This window comes from Babjeviella inositovora (assembly GCF_001661335.1).
Source record: "Babjeviella inositovora NRRL Y-12698 unplaced genomic scaffold BABINscaffold_4, whole genome shotgun sequence".
Taxonomy (NCBI): domain Eukaryota; kingdom Fungi; phylum Ascomycota; class Pichiomycetes; order Serinales; genus Babjeviella; species Babjeviella inositovora.
This window is the reverse complement of record NW_017566841.1, coordinates 98,730-121,854: the sequence shown is the minus strand read 5'-3', so window position 1 is coordinate 121,854 and position 23,125 is coordinate 98,730. Positions and strand designations below refer to the sequence as shown.

The window sequence follows — 23,125 nt, the reverse complement described above, 5'->3', positions numbered from 1 at the left end:
CAATCACAAATACGAATCATTTACCATATACGAACCTTGGTAGATTACAGTTGAGACTTATAACAGTCGTATATACAGTATCGCGTCTTATTTAACTTGAGTACATACTATAGCAAGTTTTGTTCCAAAGTGAAATATTACGCGTTAATGATGCCATAAACACAGGAGAAATCATTAAAGGGGGGGGAGCAGAACCAGTATGATAAATCTCCGACTCTGTTTCAAAAACCAGTTTATTTCAGATATCATCTAATTCTAGATGATATCTATCCAGGTCAATTATGCACCACCGGGATGCATTGTCATCTGCGGCATTGCTTTGAATACCAAATATACATGCTAATCGATATATACCCATTCATTTTCTCGTTTACTCTTGCTTTGCCTCGGACTTTTTCGTTGTCTTGGAAGCCTTCTTGGGTGTCTCCTTTCCGTCCTTTGCCTCGCCCTTCGGCTTCTTCTTGTACGTCCCGCGCTTCTTCTTGGCTGGAGGCTCTGTGGGGGTGCCATCTGCAGTGGATGCCATACCCCCGGGTACAGTCTTGCTGGCATAATGCCCTGGTAGAGTCTTGCCCGAAACGGGTTTTCGTGCAGCAGCCGCTTTGGCCTCCTTCTTTTCTTTAGCGGTTTGTTTGGGCTTTTCCTTTGACATTGACGACTTCAGCGAGACTACACTTGCGGTGGAGATAGACAGGTTGTGGTCGGGTTCGTCATGCACTGTTGCGGCGTTTGCCGCTTGCTGCTGTGCGAGCTTCATCTTGCGGCGGATCTGCTCGATGTAGCGAAGACGTGCAAACTGACCCGTAGCAGCGTTAGTCAGCTGGTCGTTCGTCATGATCAACATGAGGTCCTCGTACTCGCTAGATCTCTGCTGTATGTCCTTGTCGTGGAATACGCCTGGCGGCTTTAACGTCGTGAACGGAACCTTTTCCTCACGGTGAGGATGGATCAATCGTTTTTGACCGGACACAGGGTCGGTCACAAGCTGCGGAGGCGCCACATCGGGCTTAAGGTGCTCGTAGTTATAAGGATTCAAGGGAACAGATAGGTCGATATTGCGCTTTGTCAACGTCAAAATCTCAGACTCAAGGTTGAGCGAAAGCTGGTCCGAGAACCGCGTTATGGAGAAATCCGTGTGATAAAGCAAGTCGAAATAGAGTGAGAGCTGTGTGGGACGCAAAAGCGTACGGTACGTCTTCGGTTCAGGCTGCGCTTGCATGTTGAGTTTCCCTGAAAGCTCCCGGTAGTCTGCAATTTGTAAGATGATGCATCCCTCGTAGAGTTGAATTCCGCCGTCGCGCAATACCTCCACAAGTTCGGGTGGGATTTCTTCGTTTAGCACGTTTTCCATAAATTTTTTGACGGTAGGCGAACTTTTGGGAATGTTTCCGCCTTCTTGGGTGCTAAAGCGGTAGTGGTTCTCGTGGATGTGAAATTCAAGCGACGGCGGGAGGTGCTCGTACTTCTTGAGGATCTCTTCATTGGTTTCAGCGAACTTGTAATGGCGGCGGGGTTTCACCGGGACCGGCTGAGGGTGTGGAGTTTGGGATACCAGCAGCTGTAAAGCAGCTGTCGTTGCCTTGACAGTAAGTGGTACTGTTTTGGCAGCAGAAGCATCTTCAAACGACCTATTCTGGGGAATTGTGAACATCTTTGATAGAATGAGTAGAAGTAGAGGAGCAGCAGAGGCTAAACCGTGTTGATTTTACTTTCATGCTGGAAGCACCGAGATGGCGATGCACGACCATTACCGGGCTATAGACACCTGTGCTTTTACTTCATTTTTCATTCGCATGATGAATTTAGATTAACAATCGACTGTTTATCTGAAATTATTCTGTCTATAATAGATTACGTGACAAAATTAGGCTAGTAAGTTTGTCTTTAGAAGGTCTCGGCGTCGTATGACGTTGCATGACACTGACATTGAGTGGCCCTCTTAGTAGCTTCTATATGACTGTGATCTGGTAGCCACGCTTAAAATGCATTTATATTACTGGAAATGAAATAAATATATGTATACATGTTAGATCCAATTATTCAACTTATTTCCAGAAAAGGGAGTTATTTGGTTTTGTGGATAGTGTGCCATTAAACTCTAGGTATAGACATATGCGTTGCATAATCTAATGAAAACCCAGGTACATGTATATGTTTAGACAGGGTTCGTAATCCAATTCACGATGCCAGGCAGAATTCAGAAAAACATTCAAGTTAGAGAATATCCGAAATAGAACTCTGTTCTCTGATCCATCCTTATTAGTCGAGTTCTTTAGGTTGACTTATCTCTAGGACGTTTCCACTAAGATTACAATACTCAGCGGAGATATTGTAAACCAGGAAGAGTTCTACCACGGATAATTTTTATATCTTTTGCAAAGTATCAGCTGACAGCTAGGCTAAGTAGGAGGATAGCTTATTGCCGATGTTTGGCGGTAATATCCAAATAAGCGAAACCTAACTGAATATAGTCTTTCAGAATGTGCTCTTGCGATCGGCTTTCTTCCGGCCATGCCGCTTCTTCTGCTCCAACCGCTTGGTCTTGGCAAACTCTTTAATCTGGTTCCATTTTTCCACCGTCTCCTCCGTGGTTTCCTTCGGAAAGTACACCGTAGCTCTGATCTCATCCGCGAGCTTTTCAAAGCACAAGTCGGTGTTCTGGTACCTCGAGCGTGTTGAGTCAGACTGTATCACAACGTTTCCCGTTTCTGTTTGGTACCGGAATCCCTTAATATATTAGTAATGGGACCCTTTAATGCATATTTCAAAATGAAAGAAATTTGCTTCAGATGTGACCTTTAGGCCCCATGGGCTCGAGGGAGTGCTAGCCAGGTGCTTTTACCAATCTGAGGTATATCTGTGTGGCAGAGAGATGACAAGATACATACCTTTGTTTGAAGCTGCTGCATCACTGGTTTTGGAATCCAGTACGCGGAATCCCAGTCCTCCCTTGCCATAGAAACGGTAGCCTTGGAGCTGGTCTTGTTAACCTTCTGTCCACCTTTGCCGGAGGAACAGCTGTAAGAGATCTTGAATATGGAGCGAGGGATGGTCTGTCCTGATAGCTCGTCTAACCACTTTTGCGACTTGTCCATCTCTTCTCGTGAGGGACTGCAGAAGGTGGATTGGAGCCGGGTAGCAAGATAATCAAGCCTGGGGAAGGGCTCCCTGGCGATCAAACCACGATAGGAAATACCAAATAAGAACATTTAAGGACGTTAAGGTAGTTAATTAATGCTGCGTTCACTAGCTCTTTGATTTTAAAGTGATGTCCACCAATTGGAGACCATCGTGATTTAGCTAGAGAAAACTAACCTACGACCCTGGAATTTTTCAAGCACACAAGTCACTAGAGTCATGTGATTTTTTCACACGTGAAGACTACAATGTCTTGGATAAAACAGGGTCCAGTGTAACAGCGCAGGAGGGTTGCTACAACTCCCTATTATAAATGATTATATACTGTAGAAGGATTCTGGGTAAAGATAAACATGACTGGATAATAAAGTATAGCAGTTTGTTGAATATTTTCAAGTATCATTAAGCTTCACTCTATCCGGCGGATCCTTTCAAATCTTTTATATAGGCTACAGACCACTAACTTTGGATAGTTGACGTTCTTGCTGAATACTTATATTCTCACATTATGTAATAGTTCTATGCTGCCAGACCCGAAGTAAATAACTAACGAACGCCCAAGTAGCCCTGGAAATGACAGTACAATCGGAGCTTCAACAAATGCATGTACCCAGACTGACAGTATATAATGTCCCCTTGCGTATAGGATCACTAGAAAGACATGACTTCATCTTAGACTTTTTATCTTCACAGACTAGCGAACTTTAAAGGTGGCCCAATGGTTAGCTTACACTGATATATCGATCGTTCCCTGTAGAGTCACTGCGCAAGGTTGCTGATAAGAAAATGTTTGGTGGAAGAATGGAGCCAAAGCTTAATTCCTTCTGTGCATACAGAAGGATGAAAAAAGAAAAAAAGAATGACTTCCGAATCCCGGCTCCATGACTGCGCGCTTATCTACGCGAACGATAAATTCACTTGCCACTTATTTCTCTGGAACGGAAAACACTCGCCAAATAGGTACACCAAGTCTTTGCTACCAGCGATTCCAGCTAAGAGATACATCAGATTGATGTACCACGATAATATTCATCATCCTATACACCCATCATCTGGCTGACGGGGTCACATTAGCTATACTTGAAACACGTATCCCCGCTGCTTCTCTAGAATTATACTCAACAAGCTTCCGAAGTTCGTTATTGATAACATTACATCTGGTCTTTTACTCCTTCAGAAATCACAACTATATCCACAGTCTATTCCTAATAAATTATGTCAGCACAACCCCTCGACTGTGAAATCATGATCTCATCTACGCCGTCTGAGAATGCGGAATTCCAGAAAGCTCTCCTGGAACTTTTGGCAGTCCAGCAATTTCAAGACGAAGATTTCAAGATCCCCCGAAAGATCCTCAATGTGAACCACATGTCGTTAAAAGACCTCACGATTAAACCAGGAGACCCACACTTTGTTATCTGGTTTACTATTGCAACATACTTCCCTATCATCGCTGCCTGTATGGGACCATTGGCCAGTATGACCTCTATCGCTGCTTTGGTCCTGAACTGGCGCAGAAGTTCTGTGTCCAATACCGATATCAAAGATTACCACTGGGTAACCGCTCTTAACGCAGTTTCTCTAGCCTTAGGCTTCATTGCAAACTTTTCCCTTTTGCTCAACTTTTCACAGCGCTTTGACTACAAACGAGCTCAGATAGTATCCATCTCTGGCTGGTTTATAGCTTCCATCATCCTTATGGTTATCTTGCTTCTCACACATGTCACTTCCTTTCGTGAAAATAAGTATTCTCCCACTGATTCTTTCTGGTATGGCGTACTTACAGCGATAATCTATATGACATCCTCCTTGGTTCTCTCTGTCAACTTTATTGGTTACTTGCTAGGAAAGTACTCTGCTAGGTTTAACTTGGACTCGTACCAAAGGTCGCTTATGTTCCAGACCCTCCTTCTTTCCACATGGCTTTCTATCGGTTCCGCATTCCTCTCACACTTGATGAGCCACAGCTATGGTGTAACGCTTTACTACTGTACGGTAACCATCCTCACCATTGGGTTAGGCGATATTACCCCGAAAACACATGCATCCAAGGGTTTAACACTTGTATTTGCATTGATTGGGCTATTGATTTTGGGCTTGATTATATCCACCATTAGAGATATCATTCTTTCAGATCACTTTCCAACGATGATCTGGAACCATATTGAACGCGAGCGGCGCCGGGCCTTTGCGGATCACGAGATTGAATGCACCGAGGAGGAAATGTTCGATATGATGAATACCATCAGGGTGCAGAAACTCCGCAGTCAGAAATACATCTCGTTAATCGTCACTCTAGTGACCTTCATTTGTTTTTGGATGCTAGGAGCAGTAGTGTTTCACTGCACTGAGGGTTGGCCAATCTTTGATTGCGTCTACTTTTGCTTCTTGTGTCTTTTGACCATCGGGTACGGGGACTTCGCCCCCGCGACCGTCGCCGGAAGGCCGTTCTTTGTTGTTTGGGCACTCAGTGCGGTCCCTTTGATGACAATGCTTATTTCTAACATGAGTGACACTCTTATTTCTTCGTTTGGGAAATATACTGAACGTTTCCAAGAATTGATTGGATGGCCACTGCAATTAGTTGGATTGGTCAAACTGCCTTCTACGCAAGTGGGGAGACTGAACCCAGAAATGTTTCAAAATAAAGAACGTGTGGATGAAGGAATCAAAGTAGCTTATGATCAGCTAGCTACGTTGTTGCGAAATGATACCATTACAAGCGATAACACAGACAAGAGTTCCATGACAAATATTAAGCGTGTGAACACCAATGTTCAGAAATTCATAGATGATTTGGGTCCAGACTATGGAAGCGAGGCTGACGATGAACTTGATAATACTGAAGATTTACTTGACCTTGTCAAAATCATTTACCATGTCCGAAAACTTCTTATCACCATGTCGACCGATGAAGCCCCACGACACTACCTGTACAATCAATGGCACTCCCTCTTACTGCTTAATCCACGGTTAAGAAAGGATCCCGGGGAGGACATTGATCCTAATTTCTGGATCAGCAAACTGTCGCCGTTGAAATATCCTATTAACGAATCGGAATACTTTTTGTACCGATATCTTGAAGCGTTACAGCATAAGATTAATTTGATTGTGAAGAAACGGTTGATTAGTTACTCGAGACCCGGATTTATTGCTGACAACGAGTGGGGGAATGACGAAAAAGCTTCTGTGATTACTTCTAATAAGAAAAACAATTAGAAGAGACCAGCGGATTCCCCAAGAAATTTCTGGACAGTAAATTGAGAGAGGTGGGTGAAAGCAAGTGTTGACCCAGTCCCTGTCCTATATCATGGCCAGCATGCTTGGTGTAGTGTGTATGTTGCAAACCTTTGATCTATTACGCTATAGCAAATCGCTGTAAATGAATTTAACGAGCTATAATTTAAGAGTCGGAGTAAAGCAAACTTCCAGGTCGCGTGCAAAGGTTCATATCTGAAGCTTCATCTCTGCACTACATGGACGACAACTAGTGATGTTACGATAACTATCGATTAGCAGTGTAATATCTTGTTTGCCGCTGTACTGGGCTTAGTAGCTTGTATTTGTCATTTGCTTTCGATGTGACCAGTCATATGCATGAATCTGGTAGTACTCTATGGGAAGTGAAAACATAGCAGATCAACCTATGCTAAGATTTCTTAACCGTACAGATTGAATACCCCTAAAACGTTGATTATTGAGCTTCAGAATAAATATATGATAAAAAGAGAATAAAGCAAAATAAATACATAACAATAAATAAATAAATAGTACAGCAAGCTAGCTGGTGTTGACAGACTGGCACTAACCCCATACCCCGGCTGGTCAAAAAAAAAAAGTATACAATCGTGTTACAATACCTTGACCCCTACTTCTTCCAAGCTATGTTTCTCAAGTAATTCTGGAACCACTAACTCGTAGTCAAAAGTTTCCGACTCCAAATCCTCCGGGTCCTTCTCAACATGTAGGTTGACAATAAGAGAGCTTTCGGTCAACGGGTACGCTGGCAAATTCTCATTCTGCTTAGCATCGGGGTTCCGGTTGATATCTAAATCCACGTTACCTTTTGTTGGTCCTGGAATACAACGGAGATACTTGACACCATCAACGTTAAATTCCTTCACCTCCTTCTGTCTTTGATCGTGATTAGCCAATGGCACGATATCGCACCAGTTACGCTTGTTCAAGAACAGAGTATTTTCTCTCTTCTCACCGTTCACATCATGGGTAAATAACGGAATTATATCTTCATCTGTGGAGTGATCGTACCTGTGGACCTTGGTGCGCTTCAACAACAACGTGGCCATTGGGTTTGGTGGTGGACCATTGACGATTGCGGAGGAAATGATATTAAACATCAAACGGGGGTCGTTCTCTGGGTTATTCAACACCATCTTGTTCCTCTCATCGTACTTTACCGATTGCATTAAGTGGTGGTGTAACTTGGTTTTGAAACGGCCAATGCAACACAAATGAACATCGCCAGACAAGATGGAAATTCTGATCCCATTGGCAGCTCCAAATTCTTGAAGACGAGCAATAAACCAGTTACGTTCATGCTTGTGGTGCATAGAACACCAATGATCCTCTAAATCGTCCAAAAGCTCGACTGAACCATCAAACTCATTGACAAGACCCTTGGCGACAATTCCCTTCTGCGAAAGCTTCCGAAGAGGAAAAAGTAACTTGGAATTGAGAATCTTTTCCACCCAGACTAAACGGGGGTAGGCAATTGGCACACCAAGCAATACCAAAAAGTGCTTGATGGCCCCCCCAGCAGCCTCAACCTCTTTTTGGAGTCTTTGGAAGACAAGCGTGTAGGTGTCTTCACGTACGATCTGGTGCTTTTTACGCTCTGTACGGCAATCAAGCCCCAAAAACCCAATCTCCTTACCCAAGCGCATGTAGGTGGAATGCGATTTCTGTTCAATAAACGGTCCGGGGGCTTTACCCAAGATCCAAGACGGTTCCGCAGAGCCGTGGACAGGCTCGTCTAAGTGAGTGTGGTGCTGAAAGAGCATGTAGTACTTGTAAGCCACATTACCCACGGTTTTAAACACAGGACTGACCATGGTCTTGTCAGCATAGCTACCAAACCCATCGATGATGTCGTGATCATCAAAAATGTTGATGCTAGGAATCAGGGACATCGCGAGGGTGAAGGAAGTCTGCAAAGTGGTCCCGTTGAGACCCTCCCAGAACCCCGTTCCGAACCAGTCCAAGTAGTGGTTAAGGTAGTAGTGCTTGAGTTCAGCCACAAGCTCCGGGGAGGAGCCGGCCAGATGCTTCTTGATTGGGTTATGTTCCTCTGTCCAGGCCTTCAAGGTTTCACACTTAATCTTGACCGAATCAGAATAGATCTGATCCCCGCCACCGATCATGACATGGTAGGGTAACTTGGAGTGCTTGCGCAAGACATCGTGCCATAACGAGCCTTTGAATTTATCTGGGGGAGTCCCCAAACTGAAGCCGTTACAGGAGTAAGAAACAATATTCATGGACTGGTGAATAGATGGGAGGTAGAACTGGTACTGAGGTCTATGCTCGCCATTGACCGCGTATCTGATCTGCTGTTCGTATTCTTGCAACTCCAAGGAGATTTCGAAGCGGTAGAAGTTGAACTCTTCTTCCGAGTAGATCTTGGTAGCCGGGAACTCTCCATCGGTAGTGGAAGAATTATCGCGACTGGCACCGAGAGCAAACGTAATGCTAGGGGCAGTTTCTCCTTTGACAACAAGTAAGATAGAACCTCTGTAGTTGTTGGTGCCGTTTTCCATGCTACCACAGTAACGGAGGGTTGGGCCACATCTCACGTCGAGAGAAGGGGAACCAATTGCTAGAATGTATTAGTAACTGACAGGAATAGTGAATCAGGACCTATCAAATTGTTTGTTATAAGTGGTACCAGCAGAGAATCGGGTTCACGTTTTACAGGGAAAATAATTTCAAGGGCATCAACAGGAAATATTACACGGGATGTATTTCCAGGAATATAACGAATAGCCATACCACACTATTCGGGTGTACCAATACAGTGGCATGGATCTGGAAGATTGGGTACACCAACGGAGTGGGTATATCTTGACCCTTTACGTCCCGATAGAACGTTAAGTTGCACTTCTTCGATCGCGCTTGTGAATCAATTGTGCCCATCGTCGGTAATAATGCGTAGTATTTCATGGTTTTTTATACTCATAACTCACTGTCAGCATCAATTGGCCGTGGTTGTATACATACGCTGTGGGGTTGGAGCCTCTTTCGGCGTGTTCTGGGCGGCATCTTTCGCAATGGCGTGGAACTCTTCAAGTGGCATCTCGCCATTCCAGTCGGATTGCATGTTGGACATTTTATTAGTGGAATGGTTATCTGAAATGAAATCGGTTAAGTATAACCATATATGAGTATGAGATATCTAAAAAAATTCCAAGAGGTTGCACCAGCACAAAAGGAAGACCCCAAACAGGGAAAGTAACAATATCTCGCCTGTACGGCTCCTAACCACAAGCCCTGGCACCTTCTTTGGCATTTAAGACGCAGCAACCGAAGCGTAAATCAAGAAGCATGCAGGATCGTTTGTTAACGTTTTGCTTCTATCATTTATTTGGCCCAATACTGAGGATAGAGCAAGAGCTGTGGACTGTTAGGCAGTATATGTGTAATTAGTGTTTCAAATAAATATATAGTTTACATATCTTTCTCCTGCGGTAACTGTTTTGGAGTTTCACCGTTTGGAGAAGTAAATGAACATCATAAAATTCCTGCATAGAAGTAGTCTATGGTTGCATGTGGTCTCACATTCTATTGATTTTGTACCGGCTGTCAGTACGCATATTTTGGAGCGTCACATGCAATCCATGGCCTGCTTCTATACATGGAGAACGACTCGAGGGGCTGGAAGGGTACCACCCCGAACAAAAAGAATTAGTGATTTTTAAGCGTTGGCTTGGCGAGGAAGGTCGTTCAAAAGACTCTAGGTTGATTATGGATATAAATAATGCGTATTGAATCGTAGGTTAGTTGGTGGTGTGTTGATACTGAAGGCTTTATGGCTGGTTGAGCGCGAGGGTATGTAATGATAGAGCGCTTGATTCGCGTTCGGCCGCTTTTACATGCGATGTTCACACATCTTACCATTAGGACAAAGCAAAATATAAGTACATTCTTAAAAATTTAAAAGTCTGCTATATTTCTTAGGGGTCCTATTTATTCTTCGCTTGGTGTGTGATACTACACCAACCTACACGGATGTGCACAACTGTCAACTGAAAGTGTTGCTACCGGAAGTATTAATAATTGTTTCCGAGAATATTACTAAAATCTTGATAAACCATAAACACACATTGAGTAAGCTTATTCAAGGAGATTTGCAAGTCAACACCCACAAACACGATATCGGTGCCCGCATACCTACACTGACCGAGTAGGATTGATTCGCATAATCTGGGTCCGATCTACCGGCCCATTTGTTAGTATTGAACTATCACTCGGGAAGGAAAGAACTCTCATCGGTAATAGAATGTTGGTTTGAGATCCTCTCAGTAACAATGCACCGGGTTGCTCAAACTAAAATACGACGTAGAAGCGAAAATAGCTATTAAGTAGGAATATCCTCCAAAAAAAAAATTGAAATTTGGCACACGTACTCCATTAGCTTTCTCATAAACCAGGCTACGTGCATGGGTCGGTGAGTTTAGCAGCGACTTTACACTCGTTGGTTATGTAAACCGAAATCATTTATAGTAAAAATATCATCGATAATCATTAAAGCTTTCCATAACCGGGGGATGTAACAACACGCCTAAGGGACTTTCCCATAGGAGCAGTCGATAGAAATAAAAGCATTGGTCACATTGTCATTTCAAGTAATATCAAAGGAAATAAATCATTCATATTTAGAAGACTCTCCCGACACCATTGCACGTGTAGCATATTTCGTCGTCGAATAAAAACATCCCCATGACCCTGCCACTCCCGTTGCAACGCCAGCACAATCTTCCGCCGATTGACGGATCTCCGGGCCTCACTACTCTGGGTCTTGGCGGTGGAGGGTAGAATACCGGTTGATAATGGACTTGTGGGACATACTGAATTACTGGTGGGGCTGGAACATACGTGGGGGCGTATATGTGCTGTGGAGGCCTTGGGGCGGGTGCCGGTTTTTGGGCTGGGGGATTATAGTGTCCCCCCGAAGACGATGAGGTGATCGGGCGGTGAAATTTCTTCCAGCAGTCCTTACACGGTTTGTTGCCTTTGTCGGACCGATATCCGTAATTTTTACATTTTTGGCAGAAATACTTGGTAGGGTACCTGAACAAAAGATCCGGGTTAGGGTTGTACAAGTCTGGGAGTGTTTGAGCCAGCGTTGGTGGAGTTCGAGGACGGTGGCGGGGCGGCTGGTAGTTTCCTGGAGCTGCTGTAGAGGTACCTGTATGAAGACTGGTACGAATAGGGCCTGCAGCCTCGTCGTAGGAGGGTGGGTCGTCTTTGTAGCTCATTAGGGAACTAGAAAGTATGACTGGATGGGTGGCTGTCAGGTACGATTGGCTGAGTCAGGACAAGCTTCAAGAATGCCAGAATGGAATACTTGGAAGTCGTGGGTATCTCTGGGCAGAGAAAAAAAGAACACGGGAGATTGGGTCAAACTTGGCGCTGAGAATGCAAAAGATACCTTTCACTGAAAAGGATACGGAAACTGAATCACAGAACAGCTCTGTTAATGTATTTCGAAGACCCTAAGATAGATGTTTATCCAGCGAGATGTTTCAATGACCGGCGAAAAGTCAGTAAGGCCGAATGATATATGAATAGGAAAATTATCTTTGGTAATCTTTTAGCTACCAGGGGTGGGCGATGAATCTTGTGCTGTTTGATCCTAATCGGTGGAGAGACGTTTTATCGGCCTTTGATCGGCTTTGATACTTAATACGTATTGCACCGGTTATTTGTGGTTTTCTGGTGTAATGCTAGAGATCAGATGAAGAGTAAGTGCATGTCTTGATATGGTCACCCCTGACTGACATCATCCGCCGTCTGGTGATCCCTCCAGAGAAGCTGGGGAAGGCGGTGCTGTACCGCCACTCATGGTCCCTTCCCGTGCCACACTATCCATACCGGAGAAAAAAATTAATGTCTGTTGGGCGACCGCTATTTTTACACGAATTGTCATTAGCAGTACTACCCCCTTGAAAACCAGTCAGCACACATTCACACATCATGGGTATTCTCGAAAAGATTGAGCAAATTAAGCTTGAGTTGTCGCGCACGCAGAAGAACAAGGCCACTGAGTACCATATTGGGTTGTTGAAGGGTAAGCTCGCGCGATACAGACGCCAGTTGTTGGAGCCAGCGGCCGGTTCCGGGGGCTCAACGGGGCAGGGATTTGAGGTACAAAAGTCGGGTGATGCAAGAGTGGTATTGATTGGCTTCCCGTCTGTCGGTAAGTCGTCATTCCTCTCGAAAATCACCAAGACCAAGTCGGAAGTTGCTAACTACGCTTTCACAACCTTGACCTCGGTACCGGGTGTATTGGAGTATCATGGTGCAGAGATTCAAGTCGTCGATTTGCCCGGGATTATTAGAGGTGCCTCCCAGGGTAAGGGTAGAGGGAGACAGGTAGTGGCCACAGCCAAGACGGCGGAATTGATTTTGATGGTGTTGGATGCCACCAAATCTAACGACCAACGTGAAATTTTGGAGGCTGAATTGGAGTCTGTGGGGATCAGATTGAACTGCAGTAAGCCAAACATCCACTTCCGGGTGAAAAAGACCGGTGGGATCAAATTCAACTCCACCTCGCCGCCAACCTACTTGTCGGAGAAGATCTGTTACGCCATCTTGAAAGACTACAAGATTCACAACGCGGATATCTTGGTACGCGATCCGGAGTGTACAGTTGATGACTTCATTGACATCATTAACGAGGATCACATCACTTACGTCAAGTGCTTGTATGTGTACAACAAGGTAGATGCTGTCTCGCTCGAGGAGACTGACCGCTTGGCTAGAGAGCCACAAACGTGTGTCATGTCGTGTGAGTTAGATTTGGGGATCACAGACTTGGTTGAGGCCATTTGGAAGAACTTGAACTTAACGCGGTTGTACACCAAGAGAAGGGGGATTTTGCCGAAGTTGGATGACCCGATGGTTGTCAGACATGACTCGAGTATCGAGAAGGTATGCGACTCTATCCACAAGGACTTTAAGAATGGGTTTAAATATGCCTTAGTCTGGGGTTCGTCTGCTAAGCACTCCCCACAGAAGTGTGGGTTGTCCCACATCGTCCATGATGAGGACGTTGTGCAGCTTGTTATTAAATGAGTGTGTGTATTAATCAAGAGCGTTTATTTAGTTGTAAAAGTGATGGTTGGAAGAAACTAATTGAAGGCTGCTGTAGGAGGTGGAAAGGTTCTGAAATCTTTCCACTGGCTTAAGTGATCGTGGCTGCAAGGGGGTATGGCCGTATCATTGTTCGTTGGTGCGGCCTTATCAAAAAAGTGCTGAAGAGTTTAAGATACAACATAGTTCACTGCACACACCCTTTATCTTATTTTCTGTAAATAAAAGTAAGTGCTAAGGATAAATCCTCCGTGGTGCTCTTATAGGGCCCTGTAATTCCTCTTGTGCAGACCACTTCCTATAGAAATAGCCCACCCTTTACGATTGATTAGACCTATGATCTGGGCAATATAAGCATTGTCCAACTTTTTAAATACAACAACTAGAGTCTTGAACAGGCCCTGGATGTATAACTGAGAACTTCAGAAACATTAGCTGACACTGGATTCAAGATATATAAGCAACTACCAAGTCACATCACCTGTCTGATATAAATGCATACTTTACATGAGCCTTTATTGGACAACTGGGGTCACTTTTAACCATTTAATGAGAATTGACCTGTTTTAACTCTTTCAAATATTATCAATATTCATAGGATATTAAATCTCTGTATAAGTAAAATAAAATATCTTTCTGTGGAATAATTCAATCTACTCTGTAGAACAGGCTCTCAGTCCTGGCATAGCCTCAGCCAAGCCCTACACGTGATACACAGACGTACACCTCAAACTTCGTTATTACGTATGCGAAGACAATGTGCTCTTTTCCACTGCACATGTTGAAGCGAAGCAATTCCTTCCATCTACAAATACTACCCAACATAACTCAAAAAGTACTCGATTGGCATTCTATTCCAAAGCCATTATTGCCTTCACAATGACCGATCCAAAAAAACCAGCATCGGTCCAGATTCGTCGCACCAAGGCCCGCGCCCACTTGCAAATCTTCAACATAGTGGAGATTCTCCTATGGGTCAGTGTGCTCTTCCGTACTCTCCTTCTCCTTCCCCTTGTTGGCCGTAAGTTCTTACCCGGCGGCATTGCCGATTTCTTCATCTACGTGACCACCTTTACCGCCGCCATTCAGACCATAAACACCATTCTCGGGCTTTCGAATTCGCGCAACAGACTCCTCTGCATATTTGTCCAGGCTCATAAGTGTTGGTTCGTATGGGATGTGCTCCATGTTAAAATTGTGAAGCACGGATTGTTCAGCCTTTTAATCGTTCTGTGGTCTGTCTCTAACATCTGTCGCTTTGCGTTCTACACTTATAAGTTGTCGCGCGGATCTGTCCATAACAGCTGGCTCAAAACTCTTTATGCAAACGAGTTTTTGCTCACCTTACCATTGGGAATGGTAGCCGAGTGGGGTTTGATCTTTATGAAATTGAGGTACGTGGATGGAACCCTCAGGCTGTTCATGCAATTGGTGTTGGTATTGTATGTTCCAAGCTTTTACATTTTGTTTGACCACTACTTAAAGAAGAAGACTCTTTTGGGTGAGAAACAGCATCACGCTTAAGGTACACATGGGACATTCAACACAACTTTAGGACGGAAGTTATCTTGGATTCTCCAGTGGTTTATGTGTCGTTAAGCTAACTCATGTCCGATGGTTATATCTGATATCCGTGTATGATTACTAGAACTGGGTATTCCAGTTGGATCCAGGCCGGCAGACACGGCGAATTACGCAGAGTTTCTGTTTTTGCTGATTGTTTATAAATTTGTAATGAGTCTATGTATGATGTCACCATTTATCCCATCTTCGAGCCATCCAATAATCGTAATCAATTGATTTGTAATACAAAGGTATAAAGCGTGGTTGTGAGTTATACCTGTGTATGACCCACCAAGGTAAACTTCACCTTTTTTTCTATGCAATAAAGATAATATAATATACTACGACAGTTGTCTGGGAGTTTCCGTCTAAATGACAACTCCGTAGACCTTCCATGAGCCAGTGCGTGGGAGTGCCTGAACCGACGCACCTAGAGAACGCTCAACATGAACCACAACATTTTTTTTGTCCAGTTCCAGGAAACGGCGTCCAAAGATTTATATACATCTCTCCTCGGCAATGCCCACAAACAAACAACTCACGAAGCAGTTTCAGCTGTCGGTAAACCGCTTGAAGACTCTCCGTTCTGCGCATGTAAACTTCAATATCTTTACATCGTACCGCCATCCTACAAAACTTTCACTGGAGCTAGAGGCCCAGTACTCGGAGCTTTCATCGGCTGAAGTTCTTTCTCCTCTTGCAGGAAAGCTCTGTGCGATTAAAGATAACATAGCGACGACGGAGGAGCCCACAACCTGCTCTTCGCGCGCTTTGTCGCGTTACGTTTCACCGTATAACGCCACTGTCACGTCCCTCCTCTACGCAGCTGGTGCTTCTGTGGTTGGGAAAACGAATATGGACGAATTTGGCATGGGTGCTGCCACTACACATTCCTACTATGGCGTCACCCGTAACCCCCAGGACCCGGAGCGCATCATTGGTGGCTCATCCGGTGGCTCTGCGGCTGCTGTGGCTGCGGGTATTTGCGACTTCGCCTTGGGGACCGACACTGGTGGGTCCGTTAGAAATCCTGCTACCCACGGTGGTATTGTGGGGCTTAAACCATCGTACGGGCGTGTGAGCAGATGGGGTGTAATCCCATATGCCCAGTCGTTCGATACGGTAGGTGTGTTGGCCAGTAATGTCGCTACAGCTAGAGATGTCTATATGGTCTTGGACAAATATGACACTAAAGACCCGACTTGTCTTGATAATAATATGAGAGAAACAATTCTGACGTTTGTTGGCAAAAGAAGCGGAAAATTAGTCATTGGAATTCCGCTCGAGTTCAATATCGCAGAATTGGTTCCTGAGATCAGAGATGTGTGGGCGAGCGTGTTGATTAAGTTGCACGAAAAGGGCTATACCATCAAGCAGGTGTCGATCCCGGCAGTGAAGCAGAGCTTGCCTACGTACTATACCCTAGCACTTGCGGAGGCAGCTTCCAACTTGGCTAAATATGACGGGATTAGATACGGCTACCGTGACGCTGAAACCGATATAGAGAAAGAGGGGAGCGAGAAAACCATGTTTGCCGAAACCCGGTCGGCCCAGTTTAACCCGGAAGTGAAACAGCGTATTCTCTTGGGGAACTACAACCTCTCATCCGACGGGTACAAGAACAACTTTTTGAAGGCCTTGCAGTTACGTAAGCAGCTAACCGACGAATTCAACAAAGTTTTCCGCTTGAACAATGCTCTTGCTACGGTGGAGGGAAATCCTCAAGGTGTGGATGTACTCATCTCACCCACGCAATCGGAGGAAACCCCCAAGTTACACATCTACGAATTGCAATTGAAAGAGTCACCGGTCTATGGCTATATCAACGATGTGTTGACCGTCCCGGGCAGCTTATCTGGCTTGCCGTGCATAAGTGTGCCTGTTGGGGGTAAGGATATGCCACTAGGAATTCAAGTCATGGGACAATTCGGCGACGACGTTGCGGTATTGGAAATGGGTGAAGAGGTAATGAATTTGTCGTTGTAGACCTTGTATATAAATAATAATGATGCATATTAGTCTACTAGGCCGGATGTATTTAATGGATTTTTGGTGCTAACCATTCATCATAGCTTGAGTTGCATCCTAGCATAAGCATTGGTAACATTAAGCGTCATTCAAAGCGAGACAGGTCTTGTCTCTCAATCTATAGCAAACTTCTGAGGAGGAGCGAAACCACAACCCCAGAATTATTCGATACACCAATAATCTTGGTTCTTGATTATCACACGCTGGTTTTCGTTCCACCATATACAATATCTATAATATCACGATTATGTTCTACACGGGGTTTAAATCATTTCTGGCTTTATGCTATGCTTCTATGCGGCACCACCCAATTCCCGTCCTCATTTACTCAAAATGAGCATCATATTGCAGTTCTAGAGCGTTCCTACTTGTTTTTAGCTGAAGTACTCTATACTTACGAAGTTTGTCAAGGTTGGCCTTTTGAAAAATGCTCAAAACGTTTCCATTTGAATCACCAAAAGCTTCTTCTAAATGGCACCTATTTACCTAATTGAATTTCGCGAGAATTCAACCTCACCCTTATACGCACATGCAAAAATATTTCAATGATTAAAGCTCAACTAATATACATATACAGACACACAAGTGTGCTCAACCCCTCTGGTTGAACTCCAACTCCCGGAATTCTCTCCCCAAACGTCTCTTTCTTTTTCTCTCCATCACCTTTTCTCTTTGGGAGCCCTTCATGCCTTCGAACTTCAACTTGGTCAACATCTTGCGCTTCTCACTGTCCTTTAAGTAGAACATGTTGGTCTGTTCCCCACTCTTGACCTTTGCACGCTGTTCACGCTTATGCTGTGCGAGCACCTGTTCGTTCAAGTCTCTGTTCTTCAATGTGTCCACACGCGACTGCAATGACTGAATCTTGAACTGAATATCCTCCTTTTCCCATTGCTTCAAAAGATGTTTCGACTTACGATCTTTAAGCATTGTCTGCATCTGGTTGAGCTCGTCTTGACGGTACTCGTCGAGGAAACGATAGTTGTCACGGGTATAAGACAAGTCAGCCGCACCGAACGCCGGGTTGAAACGGATATCATTGGTTACGGACTTCTCTTTGTACTTGGAGATGTCTAAGCCGGGGATTTCTCTGTATTTTTTGACCGGTCTCTTAGATGAAGACTCCTTTGGCGCGTGTTTGTGCTTCTTGGTGGACGTGGAGGTAGGGGCACCGTCACTGTCACTGTCACTGTCACTATCTTCTCCATCGAAAAACCCGCCTTGGACATCACTGTCACTGTCATAGTTATGTATGCTAGGCTTTTCGCTCTTCTCCTGATCGCGGATCTTCTTTTGCGCCTTGTTCAAAGTCCCAAAGGAGATGCTGGAAATGTCATCAGAATCGGAGTCGTTTTGGCGTCTGGTACCAAACTCCTCGTCAGATTGATCCGATTCATATACCAGCGGCTTAACGGACTTTTTGGACTTAGGTTTCGCCATCGTTGTGTGAAGAGTTGTAGGAGGAGTTGCATAGAGTGAGGTTCATGCGATATTTTATGCATAGAGTGCTGCAATTTTTTATTCATCCTGCAGCTAAGGGCATCGCGACCCCCCTTGGGCCTGAGGTCAGCCACAGGTTCTACCCCTGGAGGTTTATGTCCGACTGTTTCTATAAACGCTAAATGCGGGGAGTATATTTGATTTTTGAGGGGTTGCTCGAAGAAATCAAAGTGGTGGGCCAAATAATTTTTAGGTATTTTTGGTATAATCAGCTGCCCATAGGGCTACTGTTATGGATATAGCAGGTGGCGGCAACGCTGCTCGTAAGGCTTGTTACATATTGGCGCTAAGAGCATGGGTCTCGGTCTTTGCTTGCAATGGTTTATCCAATATCGTTCTGTTTCAATTTACATCCATTTTAGCCACATTCCTAGTTTTTAAGTACGTCATGGTTGATAGGACATCTATTTAAGCGTGCCATCAAACACGAGACAGCGGCGTGCGCCACTTCGAGACCTTTTGGCGCTCACCCAACTCTCAAGTATTAAATGAAAGGAACAAGAAACTAATAACTCCAGCATGGTCACTAAAAGTAAGTAAACAGGAATCCCAGAGGGATTGATACGATCACACATTTAATCACAGTATATCGGACAAGCCCCGGTATCCCTCAGAACCTCCTCTATGAGTGATCTTGACATCTAGAACTCCATACGCCATATCTCTATCTTACTACTTTACAATCCACTTAAATTTCCTGGGTGGGTGGGTTTACTTGTAGAGATATTAATTATTTATAACAGATGGCAAAAGGCAAGGCCAATTGTCGGGGATTGTGGATAAGTACATTAGGGGAGGGAGGGGAGCAGTGTGCTTACAACTTGGCCTTGGTTTCTTCAGCCTCAACTGGATGCGGGGCGACGACATCACCACCCAACCTGGACCATTCTTCAAAACTGCCGAGATAGTTGCCCCTGTTTTCATAACCAAAGGTGTTGGCCAACTCTTCGGCGGCAGAGGATCTGACACCACCAAGGCAATAGAAGATTAACTCCTTGTCCTTAGCTGGCTTATCAAAGTTAAAGAGATCCTGGAAGTCCTCGGCTCTCAAATCCAAGGCGCCAGGGGAACTCTTGTATGGGATGTTGACGGCACCTGGGATGTGGCCAGCCTCGAACTCAGATGGCTCGCGGACATCGACCAAAACAACGTCTGGAGAGGCAGCGGTAACAACCTTCTGCATCTGCTCGAAGTTGTAGAGCTTTGCAACAGATTCAGGAGAGATAACAGAGTAGGATCTGACGGCAGCACGAGAAGCAACAGAACGGGCAACAGGGGTCATTGGGGTGGCGCGGAAAGCCGGTCTGATGAAGGCGGATCTGGCGGTCTGAGTGGCCAACCCTCTCAATAAGAACTTGCCAGAATGGGTAGAAACAGATCTCAAGGAAAACATTGTGGTATCGTGAGATGCTAGCTTAATATGGGGGTTGCTGTCTGCTATCAATGTGACATAGACTTTTCGGAGCACCTACTGATACCAGTGCCCGGCACGAAAAACTGAGGGCGAATATTTTTAGTGCGTGCTTCCAGAGCCACAGTCCCAATCCAGGCACATGGAGGCTGTAGCGCCGCACCGCGGGTGAATCGTCGTGGCGGTGACCCCGAGATTCTCCGAGATCCCCCAAGATCGCAGTTCAACCTATTGTCCGAGCAGTTCGCAGGGCATCCAAGAGAGGGGAGTAGCACTATGGACAAGCGCGCGCTTCTCCGGTCAATCGGCGAAGATTAGCCCGAACGTTCCGATTTTCGAATAAGCTAGAATACATTCGCAGCAGCAGTTCACGTTTTTATAGCCTATAAACTTTCAGAAATAGTTTAGGAAATCGGGGTTAACTATGGATCCCTGAATGAAATAAGGGCTTGTATGCGTACTGAGCGGGCAGCCATGAATAAATTCATTATCACGTCGAGGAATAAGCCAGGGGAAATGAGTAGCTCTGATTGAGAGCCATCCTAGTCTTAGGTTACAGCTTCTTGTCGTACGCTTAAGGTTCCCCATTGCGCTAAGAAATTAATAGGCTAGTTGTCGCCCCTCTCTGGCAGGAGTATTGCTGCCATATAGGCCGAAGGGTTGGTTTTCAAGGACCATAGGTCCATTAATGCATTAACATTGTAAGGTTTTAACCGGAGTAAACGTTAGCACATAAACTTTGTGGGTTATCAAAACGCAGAGTACGTCTTGCTGTTCGTCACATATACAATAGTCACCAGGCAAGTTTCTACGTGATATGTGAAAGCTCCAATACCACCAGGTATTGTTGGCTGGAAAACAAAATGGGGATTCTTCTAACAAAACTTTTTAGTTACACGTTTGGCCCCATATGCTGAAATGCACGCCTCGGTCGTGTGCGCCCAAACCGTTCAGACAGTTACGTTTACTTTATGTGTCCTCTATGTTGCTCAAAATCAGCTGCTTCCAGCCTGTTAAAACCCCTTCTGAGACTTCTTTCAACTACATAATGAAGGTGCAACTTGCGTTTTTGTTTACCCTTGTGGCGTCTCTTGTAGCTGCCTGGTCGGTTACAGACTACGAATTGTTTGAGTTGAACGACGTTGTCAAGCGCGACTTGGGTCCGGAAACAACCTTCTATTCATGGTTAGGACTTGAGAAAGGCCCGAAGTCACTGTGGGATGAAATAAACAAGGCCTACAAGAAGCTCTCGCGCAAGATCCATCCGGATAAAATCAGAGTCAAAACCCAGGCCGATAAAAAGGTCAAGAAGAAGGCCGAACAGCGGTACCTGCGTCTCTCCGTGGTGGGCTCCATCTTGAGAGACGCGGAGCAACGCGAGAGATACAACTACTTCTTGGACAAGGGATTCCCCAAGAAGACCACAACCGGTTACTTGTACAGTAAGTTCCGTCCTGGCACCATGCTCGTGTTTGTGCTCTTGTACGCAGTCTTCGGTGGGTTCCAATACATGTCGCTCAAAATCAACCGCCAGCAGGATCAGAAGCGTATGCGCTCCATGATTCAGCAGCTCAAGCAGGCGGCGTGGCCAAACGGAATCCCGACTGACTTCTCAGATAGGAAGGTCGGTAGCGAGGCGGATGGCAAGACCTTTATCATCAAGTACGATGGGAGCGTGTATTTGCTCGACCCAGAAGATAGCTCGACCCAATACTTGCTAGACCCAGAATCTATCGGGCCTCCATCCTGGAGAGACACTATCTGGTGCACGTTTCCGCGCTGGGTGTGGAATTTCACCGCCGGCAGGGTGAACCAAAGCTGGAAATTGCAGCCGCGCGAGGAGAATTCCACAGGGATGACGCCACAAGAGGCTAAGATTGTGGAGTTGGAGAGCACCATGAATGCTAACGAAGATGCGAAGGAGAGGAGAAAGAACAAGATGACAGATGGGGTCAGAAGATTGCCGAACGGTAAGATCGTGGGGACCAAGAAGGAGTAAAATGGAGGTTCCTGGAGTTTGGTTAATGTTCCTGGTTATAGACAACGCTATATCGTCCTGTAGACCGATTACATACATCCAAAAATCTATTTATATATGTTGTGTAAGTGTATGATAGAAATACGAGTCTGGACTTCTCTTCGTGGTCGTGGGTAGTCATAAAATCTATTCGTATGGCTTCAAAGGAATGTTGGAGATTCAGACTCAAGCTTACCCGCTACGCAATCGTAAGAAAATGTCTCTGGCGCACTATTGCGCTATTAATGGATGCTCAATATCTATTCCTTTCAAAGTTATCCTTTAACAAAACTGCCGGATGGTTTCCACCTTAAAATGTTCGTCTTCCTTCAACTTCTCCGAGCTGAGCTGCAACTCCACCAATTTCTCTAATTGGCAGATAGCCAACCAGATTATTGGACCTTCGTTCCGCAAGACACAGTTTTCCAAATTATTCGTCACATCCAAGCCAAATACCTCCTTTCCTTCCAACATCCGTGTGTAGACTCGCAAGGCCCGTAGCTCTGAGAGCCAGTACCGCACCTTATACATCTTCTCACAGTCTGTCAATAACTCGTCCACCCCGCTAGACCCACCATTCTCCGATGCAGTTACAATTTCAATAGTGCCGATAATATCGAGGATCTCCACCTTGGTGATACCTTTCCATGACGAGACCAATGCAAAGGCCAAGCGGGTAGAAGCGTCGTCTTCATCAAACTTGGCTTCCTTGTTCGCATACGTGATTTGTTTGGACACTTGGGGCGCTAAGTATTTGTATGTAAAGTACTCTTTGATACCAAAAACCCAGTCATCACTGGAGCTTTGAGAACACTGTGTGGAGAGTGTTTCCCTTATACTGTTAACATGATAGCGCACGAGGGAGCTCCAGTCACTGGATTCGATCTCACGATACATCGGAATTGCGTAGGACATTGGGGTGCAAGCTATGACCCAGAAGTGGACAGGTATACCAAACGCAAAGTTTAGAGGTATATTCTCTTTGGTTTGCAATAAAAGTAGCTAGGTTATCGGGTATCTTAATGTATAGCTTCTCGTACGGACGACCGTCAAGACTTACTCGATAGCTATTGGAAGGAGGTTCTGTGCAAGTATACCGCAATCGCAAGTGGTCTGAAAGGTTAGTATTTGGG

General features: G+C 45.1%; 13 protein-coding genes across 13 annotated transcripts; 6 read left to right on the top strand and 7 right to left on the bottom strand.

Annotated features, from left to right (window-relative positions):
• Window positions 1-179: 179 nt before the first annotated feature.
• Window positions 180-1,656, bottom strand: SPT20 (Spt20p). Its single transcript, XM_019128453.1, has one exon. The coding sequence runs from the start codon at window positions 1,649-1,651 to the stop codon at window positions 371-373; it is 1,281 nt and encodes a 426-aa protein (XP_018985846.1). The 5' UTR covers window positions 1,652-1,656; the 3' UTR covers window positions 180-370.
• Window positions 1,657-2,233: 577 nt separating this feature from the next.
• BABINDRAFT_160792 (uncharacterized protein) lies at window positions 2,234-3,185 on the bottom strand. Its single transcript, XM_019128452.1, has 2 exons — window positions 2,889-3,185; window positions 2,234-2,727 (listed from the first exon to the last, which is right to left on the bottom strand). Exons 1-2 carry the CDS (start codon window positions 3,093-3,095, stop codon window positions 2,476-2,478), a joined length of 459 nt encoding a protein of 152 aa, XP_018985845.1. The 5' UTR covers window positions 3,096-3,185; the 3' UTR covers window positions 2,234-2,475.
• A 906-nt stretch (window positions 3,186-4,091) lies between these two features.
• On the top strand, window positions 4,092-6,586 carry TOK1 (Tok1p). Its single transcript, XM_019128451.1, has one exon. The coding sequence runs from the start codon at window positions 4,354-4,356 to the stop codon at window positions 6,355-6,357; it is 2,004 nt and encodes a 667-aa protein (XP_018985844.1). The 5' UTR covers window positions 4,092-4,353; the 3' UTR covers window positions 6,358-6,586.
• A 341-nt stretch (window positions 6,587-6,927) lies between these two features.
• On the bottom strand, window positions 6,928-9,560 carry BABINDRAFT_160788 (uncharacterized protein). The gene is made up of 2 exons (XM_019128450.1): window positions 9,376-9,560; window positions 6,928-8,974 (listed from the first exon to the last, which is right to left on the bottom strand). The coding sequence occupies exons 1-2, from the start codon at window positions 9,482-9,484 to the stop codon at window positions 6,990-6,992; spliced, it is 2,094 nt and encodes a 697-aa protein (XP_018985843.1). The 5' UTR covers window positions 9,485-9,560; the 3' UTR covers window positions 6,928-6,989.
• Window positions 9,561-11,030: 1,470 nt separating this feature from the next.
• On the bottom strand, window positions 11,031-11,633 carry BABINDRAFT_166132 (uncharacterized protein; the record flags this gene model as incomplete). The annotated part of the gene is made up of 1 exon (XM_019130398.1): window positions 11,031-11,633. One exon carries the CDS (start codon window positions 11,631-11,633, stop codon window positions 11,031-11,033), a length of 603 nt encoding a protein of 200 aa, XP_018985842.1.
• Window positions 11,634-12,305: 672 nt separating this feature from the next.
• Window positions 12,306-13,512, top strand: BABINDRAFT_179873 (uncharacterized protein). Its single transcript, XM_019131106.1, has one exon. The coding sequence runs from the start codon at window positions 12,352-12,354 to the stop codon at window positions 13,453-13,455; it is 1,104 nt and encodes a 367-aa protein (XP_018985841.1). The 5' UTR covers window positions 12,306-12,351; the 3' UTR covers window positions 13,456-13,512.
• An 807-nt stretch (window positions 13,513-14,319) lies between these two features.
• On the top strand, window positions 14,320-15,249 carry BABINDRAFT_160785 (uncharacterized protein). Its single transcript, XM_019128449.1, has one exon. The coding sequence runs from the start codon at window positions 14,353-14,355 to the stop codon at window positions 14,995-14,997; it is 645 nt and encodes a 214-aa protein (XP_018985840.1). The 5' UTR covers window positions 14,320-14,352; the 3' UTR covers window positions 14,998-15,249.
• A 281-nt stretch (window positions 15,250-15,530) lies between these two features.
• Window positions 15,531-17,058, top strand: BABINDRAFT_160784 (glutamyl-tRNA(Gln) amidotransferase subunit). Its single transcript, XM_019128448.1, has one exon. The coding sequence runs from the start codon at window positions 15,556-15,558 to the stop codon at window positions 17,020-17,022; it is 1,467 nt and encodes a 488-aa protein (XP_018985839.1). The 5' UTR covers window positions 15,531-15,555; the 3' UTR covers window positions 17,023-17,058.
• Window positions 17,059-17,618: 560 nt separating this feature from the next.
• On the bottom strand, window positions 17,619-18,521 carry BABINDRAFT_160783 (rRNA-processing protein). The gene has a single exon (XM_019128447.1). The coding sequence runs from the start codon at window positions 18,502-18,504 to the stop codon at window positions 17,656-17,658; it is 849 nt and encodes a 282-aa protein (XP_018985838.1). The 5' UTR covers window positions 18,505-18,521; the 3' UTR covers window positions 17,619-17,655.
• A 134-nt stretch (window positions 18,522-18,655) lies between these two features.
• BABINDRAFT_160782 (uncharacterized protein) lies at window positions 18,656-19,130 on the top strand (the record flags this gene model as incomplete). The annotated part of the gene is made up of 2 exons (XM_019128446.1): window positions 18,656-18,945; window positions 19,083-19,130. Coding segments are annotated over exons 1-2 (167 nt in total), but the record flags the coding sequence as incomplete, so codon positions are not given.
• BABINDRAFT_160781 (thiosulfate sulfurtransferase) lies at window positions 18,958-19,927 on the bottom strand. The gene has a single exon (XM_019128445.1). It carries the CDS (start codon window positions 19,844-19,846, stop codon window positions 19,379-19,381), a length of 468 nt encoding a protein of 155 aa, XP_018985836.1. The 5' UTR covers window positions 19,847-19,927; the 3' UTR covers window positions 18,958-19,378.
• A 1,096-nt stretch (window positions 19,928-21,023) lies between these two features.
• BABINDRAFT_34690 (uncharacterized protein) lies at window positions 21,024-21,974 on the top strand (the record flags this gene model as incomplete). The annotated part of the gene is made up of 2 exons (XM_019131686.1): window positions 21,024-21,254; window positions 21,288-21,974. The coding sequence occupies 2 exons, from the start codon at window positions 21,024-21,026 to the stop codon at window positions 21,972-21,974; spliced, it is 918 nt and encodes a 305-aa protein (XP_018985835.1).
• A 150-nt stretch (window positions 21,975-22,124) lies between these two features.
• Window positions 22,125-23,123, bottom strand: BABINDRAFT_124463 (uncharacterized protein). Its single transcript, XM_019126970.1, has one exon. The coding sequence runs from the start codon at window positions 22,905-22,907 to the stop codon at window positions 22,275-22,277; it is 633 nt and encodes a 210-aa protein (XP_018985834.1). The 5' UTR covers window positions 22,908-23,123; the 3' UTR covers window positions 22,125-22,274.
• Between the last annotated feature and the right edge of the window lie 2 nt (window positions 23,124-23,125).